The following is a 7,750-nucleotide window of genomic DNA, read 5'->3' on the forward strand; positions in this document are numbered from 1 at the left end:
CCAGGGTGGCAAAGACAGAAGAAAATGTCCATAATAGTAGACCCATGCAATTCAAATTCAGGTTGTTCAGGGGTAGACTATATAAATATATAAAACAAAATTAAAAGATAAATGATAAACTGAGAAAATATATATGTAACCCATTAACTGGCAAAGTGTTGTCATTCTTAATATAGAAGAGATCCTATAAATGGGTAAGAAAAAGTCACAGAAAAGGAAATATAAATAATTTTTAGATTTGAAAAAATACTTAACCACGTATTAAGAGAGATCAAATAAAAACTAGTGACATACTGTTCTTTTTCCAAAAAGAAAACCCTAAATATGCAAAAATTAAAATTAAAAAGGTGGATTAAATATTTGCATTGGCAAAGATGGTGGCATAAATTAGAATACTATCTAACAAGCGCAATAAGTTAAAAATTCATATACCTTAGGAATTTATCTTGTACAAATGCTTGCACATGTGTGAAATGAGGTATATATAAGGATATTCAGTGCAGCATTGTTTATATTAATAATAACAAAAGATTAGAAAGGCCCCTAGTGCCCATCAACTAAGAACTGGTTCCTATATGGATTCATGAATACTGTGGAATATTATGCAGCTAGCAAAAAATACCTAGTATAGGTTGAACATCCCAAATCTGAAAATCTGAAATCCAAAATTCTCCAAAATCTGAAACTTTTTGAGTGCCAACATGATGCTCAAAGGAAATGCTAATTGAAGCACTTCAGATTTTGGATTTTTGAATTTAGGATGCTCAGCTGGCAAGTGTAATGAAAATATTCTAAAATCGAAAACACTTCTGGTACCAAGCATTTTTTGGATAAGGGATATACAATTTGTACCTCTTCATGTTCTGATATGGAATGATCTTCAAGGTAGATTTTTAAGTGAAAAAAAGTTACAGGACAACATGTACTGTAATCACATTCTACCATTTATGTTTAAAATGTACATATAAGTATGCACATATACCCTTGCATTTTTATAGGCTATCTCTGGAAATATATACAAGAAAATTATAACAGCGAAGGAGATAGATCATATACTTTTTTGTACCTATTGACTTTTATCCTGGTAACACTCTTACTGTTTATGTTTATAATGACAGTTATACAGTGTATACAGGTACACAGTATCTTGCTATAGATTGCTATTGAGGACACCACCAATTGGGTTTGTTTAGGAATTACATAACAAATTCATCTTAAAATTCCAAACTAAAAAGTTTTCCTTTCTCAGAATAACTTCCTCTTATTAGAAAATGACAGTATATTTCTTATTATTTTAGCTGCTGAGAAGCTAAAAGCCATATCTGTGTCCAAAGTAGAAGCTTCCTATACTCTAGGTTTGTTTTCTGACACATTTGCTGCTTTTCTTAACTCCTTCATTATGCTTTTTATTCTTGTACTAATTTTGGGTTTTCTTTTATCCGTACCCTTTGCCTGTCATCATATTTTTAGACTGTAAATAAATATGAAGAAAGCCTTTGGTTGAAATGTAAGTATTCTAGTAAGGATGATTACCAACATATTTAGAAAAAAAAGTTTAAAAATCTTTTTAATATTCAAATTTTAATGATTATAATATTTTAAGTCCTACCTTCAAAAATCCAAATCAGCATAAGTTTTTCATTAGTTCATTATTAATACTTTAAGCAGAGAACTTTACAATAACATCTGGTAAGGAATGCTCTTATGCAGTCTATATTAGCATTGTTTAAACTTACCTTTTTTTAAAAAATAGATCATTGCTTCTTGCTGATCTTGACAAAGAAGAAAAGGAAAAAGACTGGTATTATGCTCAACTTCAGAATCTCACTAAAAGAATAGATAGTCTTCCTTTAACTGAAAATGTAAGTAACTTGGCAGTACAACTTATTTTAGACTTTAGTAACTTCATCTTTCAAAATATCTAGGTTATCCATTAAAAATTCAGGATAACTGAATTTATAGTTATTTGTAAACTATAGCATGTTTCAATGAATTTTTGTTTATAAAGATGATAAAAACTTCATTATGTTTGAATAGATGTTTATTTTAAGCTCCTAGTTGAGACAATCTATCAAATTTCGATCCTAAAGGACCTGAGGATTCAACTAGGCAACAAGCTTTTTAATTCTGTGTATTGAATTGCTACACATACTCTGTAGAAATATTTATCACCATCTGCCTATTTTTTGTACTCTATTACAGGAATCCTGCCAGATAGTTTTTGCAATAAAAATATCTTTGAAGATAGTCCGGGTATAAATGGCAACAGCTATATAGGCATGGATTTTAGTATTTTTGAAAGTGCTAAAGCTTGTTTTGTAAATGTAATGAAAATTTAATCCTGTCAGCCTCTCTCTCTCCACCCAGCCTTTCCATGTCAATTATTTTATTCATGGGAAGGCACATAAAAGAACATTTCTGAAATACGTTAATAATCTCAAACAAGACTGTGTATTTCACCTGTTGTCCGTAAATATTTTATATGACTTTTAAAAAGAAAAAATAGGCTAATTAAAATATTACTTGCTCTCTTATCTTAGATTTTTCATTTTCTAATAGCACTTTTGAGAGAACATAATACACGATAAGGTAAAAGTTGAAAGAGGGAAAACCTTTTCCAAAACATGTAGTTAGCCAGATTTCCTTAGTGGACATTGGCTGGCAGGAGCTAGAACTAGAAGCTTAGGTGCTCACTCTCCTAGAATAATCATCCAGGGTTTTGAGAGGAAGAGAAAGAATCCCTCTTTCTGACAGTGTCCTTAAAATCATCCTGGGAATTAAGGAGACACAAATTGTGAAAGAACAGTTATTGGAGAATTGTTAGCAGATGGGGATTAGGAATTTAGAAGGATTTGGCAGAATTTTAACTTTCATAAAGAAAAATACCAAAGCAGTTTTGCTCACCATTAACTTTGGTAATTAGGAATATACAAAATCCAAAATCCAGCTGTCTGCATGTAGTCAGGTTCAGAAAAGGACTTAGGCATATGTGACAACTCAGGAGCAATTAATTGGTTACAGTCTGAGACAAAGGTCAGTTGTCAAATAAGTTAATTACTCCCTGTTAATTTATTAAATAATCACATTTATTTAATAGAATATATAAACTATTATTATGGACCATTGGCAACATTAGCATATCTAAACTGCTTGTATTTTGTAACAGCTATTTAATTTCACAAATTTTGCTTTTATATTGGAAAACCAAGTTAATGAATACTTTCTTATGAAAGTACTCATCTATATCTATGAAGATATTAGACATTACTTAAAACATCAAATCTAAACCACATTATTACAACACACTGTGTCATGTTCAGCGTTTTTTTTGCAGGGGGTGGGTTGGGAAGTGGAGGACTAATGAATGGAGTTACAACTGGCTCCGTGGGAATAAGAAATAACATACAGACTATTTCATCTGTATTGCAACCCATAATTTGAATATGCCCAAGGGACTGCATCCTGCATATGAATGTCATCTGTATGTTGCAAGGGAAAAGGATGAGAACTACTCTAACTTAAATTGACAGTGCAATTTGGAGTCTTGGACCAGAATGCTATCCTAAGTCAGACATGGTCCTGTGCAGTTTTCTGTGGGCACACAGCATGAAAAATCTGTAGCACTTCTTCATTCCCTTCATGGCCCATTGTAAGTCTGTTACCTATCATTTTATCCAATCATATTTTTAGCCTTTTATTACCTTTTGGGGCATGTATTTGTAAGTTTCTTTACCTTATCCTTGTCATCCTTTCTATGCCTGGCAGTTATCACAGTGCCTGGAATTTTTAGTGGAGGGTTAACAAATTTTTAAATGAGTTAACACCCACTCTGTGAAAAAGTACTTGTTTTTATTTGTTTCAGCTTTGCTTCACTTTTGGATTTTTACCAGCCTGTGTTGACTTTGTCTCCTATATTTATGATTATCTCTATTACATATAGGCTTTTTCTTATCCCATTTTCTTCATTTTACAAGTGGAAAATTCTCTCTGTTTAGTCTCTGTGTATATGGTAATCCTTACCTTAAATTGAGCTATATATAAACTTAAGAACAATGCACCTGTTTCTTGATTTTTCTATGTTGTCCACATTAATATGCTAGTTTTTAATGATTAAAAGTAGTGCCTCTTCAGTGGAGAAGAATCATAAGGGAACTGAAGTTAGCCTAGATGTAACTAAAGCAATTATATATTTTAAATAGTCCAGTTTAATTACAGCCATTTGTGGCTTGGCACAATAATTGTTTCAACTCCATTATCATTTCAGAGATCCACACTGAGCCTAGCACCTATAATCAAGTTGCAGGTCTCCTTGGAGTAAAAAATAATTTTCTCATGCACCATGACTTTTTCATTTGCTTATTTATTATCTTTATTTGTACCTACATGCTCTTTTGCTTTTGTTGATAAACACACAAACATAAGATACTAATATTTTTATATTACTTGTGATTTTAGTTTTCCTTACAAACAGATATGACCAGAAGGCAATTGGAATATGAAGCAAGGCAAATCAGAGTTGCAATGGAAGAACAACTAGGTACTTGCCAGGATATGGAAAAACGAGCACAGGTAACTTACTTGTTTTTAAACTATAAAACAGCATCATCTAGGCAAGAGCTATTAGGAATATAATGAATTTATAGCTCTGTTAACATTGATTAAACTTTGTTATTAACAATATTTATAAGTCTGTCTTTGGCACTATTTGCGAACAAGAGTAAATTACCATGGCTGCTGGGCAACATAACCAATATTCATGTAATTCTGCCTCCACCATATTCATTTCCCCTAGTACTGTTTGCGGGGAGTTAGCTACGCTCCCAGCCAAAAATCGGGTCCCTTAGGTAGGCATCGTCACAAAGGATAAGAAAATAATAGAAAATGGAAAATAATAGAAATAAAAGAATACACAGAGACGAAGGTATAGTTTTAGAGATTTATATAAAGATAAAAGGCAAAAAGCGGGGGTACTCAGGGGTCCCTACGATATCCCCATGAATCGTAAGTCATGAGTGAAGTTTTACATGGGTGTTTATAGGTACAGAGATCGGTTACCAGGGGTAACAGATTTACATAATATTCGTTTTAGGTTACAAGTATTTCACAAGGCTTCTATAGATCCCTTAACTAACTCTGGTTACAAAAACTTTCAAGGACAAACTTCTAAGTTCTAAGATAAAGCTATCACTTAACAGAAGAGTTAAACAGAGATATAGTGGCTCCATATTTCTTTATCTAGTAACTGCAGATAGAGACAGGTCATCAGAAGTCAAGCAGGAACTGTCCCTTGGGCTAATTGTTTTTAGCCGCAGGTGTCTGTCTCTCGGGCCGACATTCTTTGATCAGCTCTCATCCCATGGTTCCATGCAGACCTTGCTTTGTCCTTCAAAGCAGGTGAGAATCACAGGGCTGAGACGTCACCTTGGAAAGCAGCTGTTACTGACCTTTGAGATGCCCTCCTGAGGTGGAGCAGCTTTTTATATGCAAACTAACATGTTCACATATTCCTTCAGGGCAGAGCCCTGCAAAACTCCTGAGACCATTTCTGTCTCTAATATAGTAATATTAATTTATGGAGTGACAACTGTTCTGTTCTGCCTTGGAATTATAAGGGGGAGAAAGAGTTAGATGCTTATCTTCTGGTAGCTGATAACTAGCTTCAGTCAGTACTCCTTTGAGATTTTTACTTCTCATAATCTAAGTATGTGGGGAATGACATTCAGAATATGTCACTGCTCTTCAAAGTGTGCACTAAAAGAAGAATCCTCCTTCAAGGATGCTAGGAAGGAAATATAAAGAGAACATTAGTAGGCCAGGCACAGTGGCTCATGCCTGTAGTCCCAGCATTTTGGGAGGCTGAGGCAGGAGGATGGCTTGAGTCCAGGAGTTGGAGGCTATGGTGAGCTATGATCGCACCACTGCACTCCAGCCTGGGCAAAGGAGAGATGAAACAATTTAGAACATTCCCATATTTATCCCGTCAACTCATGTCAAGAAAGACTATTAACTAGCTTTGCTGTTTATCAAGTATTTTCACGTATTATTGAAGTTAGCCCTTTTATATTCACACAAGTGTATGACTAATGTTTTGTTTTTTTTTTTTTGAGACAGAGTCTCACTGTGTTGCCCAGGCTAGAGTGCCGTGGCGTCATCCTAGCTCACAGCAACCTCAAACTCCTGGGCTCAAGTGATCCTCCTGCCTCAGCCTCCTGAGTAGCTGGGACTACAGGCATGTGCCACCATGCCCGGCTAATTTTTTCGATATATTTTTAGTTGTCCAATTAATTTCTTTCTATTTTTAGTAGAGACGGGGTCTCGCTCTTGCTCAGGCTGGTTTCGAACTCCTGAACTCAAACAATCTGCCCGCCTCGGCCTCCCAGAGAGCTAGGATTATAGGCGGCGTGAGCCACCACACCCGGCCTAACTAATGTTTTAAACCCTAACGAAGTTTTGCCAGTTATCTTTTCTGTTTCAAAACAAGCATGTGGAATTTCTTTTTTTTAACTTTTGGGACAAATTGAGAGGAAAACATTTAAAGACTTTCTTTAAGTAAGTAGCAAATAAAAGGAAGGACCAACATTGATATGTGGGGTATGAATACATCTTTTTATTAATATTATGTAAAATTTATTTCATAGTTTTAAAATCACTAATATAGGACATTTTACATTCCCCAAAGTGTAGTCTTTATTTTTTTATGTGATAGCTTCCTAAATGTAATGTATGTTCTATTTATGTAGGAGTGTGGTGGTAAGCTGGGGTGATACTTAAACACCAGTACCATTGTGCATTTCATAGTCCATGCATGTTAGTGTCATAATGAGGCTGAGGGCTTAACTAACATGTGTATATGTGTGCATGCGTGTGTGTGTGTGTTAGTTATATTATACTATATATATAAAATATATTCTTTTTTCTTACCCTCCTCTTGCCCCCATTCTAATCAGATAGATTAGTGACTTAAATGTCAAAAGTAAAATTAAGTCTTTCAGTAGAAAGTACACATCAATATGTTTCTGATATTAGAGTAGGAAAGGATTTCTTAAAACTTAAAACACTAATTATAAAAGACTGTAAATTTTACTGTATTCAAAATAAGAATTTATCTTCATCAGGTACCTTAAAGCAGCGGTCCCCGACCTTTTTGGCACCAGGGACCAGTTTCATGGAAGACAGTTTTCCACGGACTGTGGGTGGGGAGGAGGTGGTGTGGAACCGAGACGGTGATATGCAGCCCGTTTCCTAACAGGCCGCGGACTTTCCTACCAGACCACGGACTTTCCTACCAGGCCACGGACCAGTACTGGGCCACGGCCCAGGGGTTGGGGACCACAGCCTTAAAGAAAGTGAAAAGATAAGTTATAAATTAGGAGAAGATATTTACTACCCTATAACTGAAAAAGAATTAAAATCAAGAATATAGAATTTCTAAAAATATATTCCATTTTACATTTAGATTTAAATTTGATAATTTCATGGCATTATTTTAAAATGTCAGGCAGGTTTGTTTGTTTCCAGAAAAATTGAGAAGGGTTACTTCAGTATATATGAATTAACATTTGCGGTGTTCTTCATTTTGGTAATAAATATTCTAAGGAAATTTTATTACATACTTTGAAGAACACACTATTTGCGAACAAGAGTAAATTACCATGGCTGCTGGGCAACATAACCAATATTCATGTAATTCTGCCTCCACCATATTCATTTCCCCATTTAGAAAAAAAAGTTTAAAAATCTTTTTAATATT

General features: G+C 34.5%; 1 protein-coding gene across 1 annotated transcript in view; it reads left to right on the forward strand.

Annotated features, from left to right (window-relative positions):
- The window catches only part of APC (adenomatous polyposis coli), a 130,751-nt gene that overhangs the window by 62,488 nt on the left and 60,513 nt on the right, over nucleotides 1-7,750 (forward strand). Inside the window, exons 5-6 of the mRNA XM_012659545.1 lie at nucleotides 1,754-1,862; nucleotides 4,456-4,569. Coding sequence (XP_012514999.1) covers nucleotides 1,754-1,862; nucleotides 4,456-4,569 — 223 coding nt within the window. The remainder of the gene's footprint in view (nucleotides 1-1,753; nucleotides 1,863-4,455; nucleotides 4,570-7,750) is intronic.

The sequence above is a fragment of the Propithecus coquereli genome, unplaced genomic scaffold (assembly GCF_000956105.1).
Source record: "Propithecus coquereli isolate 6110/MARCELLA unplaced genomic scaffold, Pcoq_1.0 Scaffold62, whole genome shotgun sequence".
Classification (NCBI taxonomy): Eukaryota; Metazoa; Chordata; class Mammalia; order Primates; family Indriidae; genus Propithecus; species Propithecus coquereli.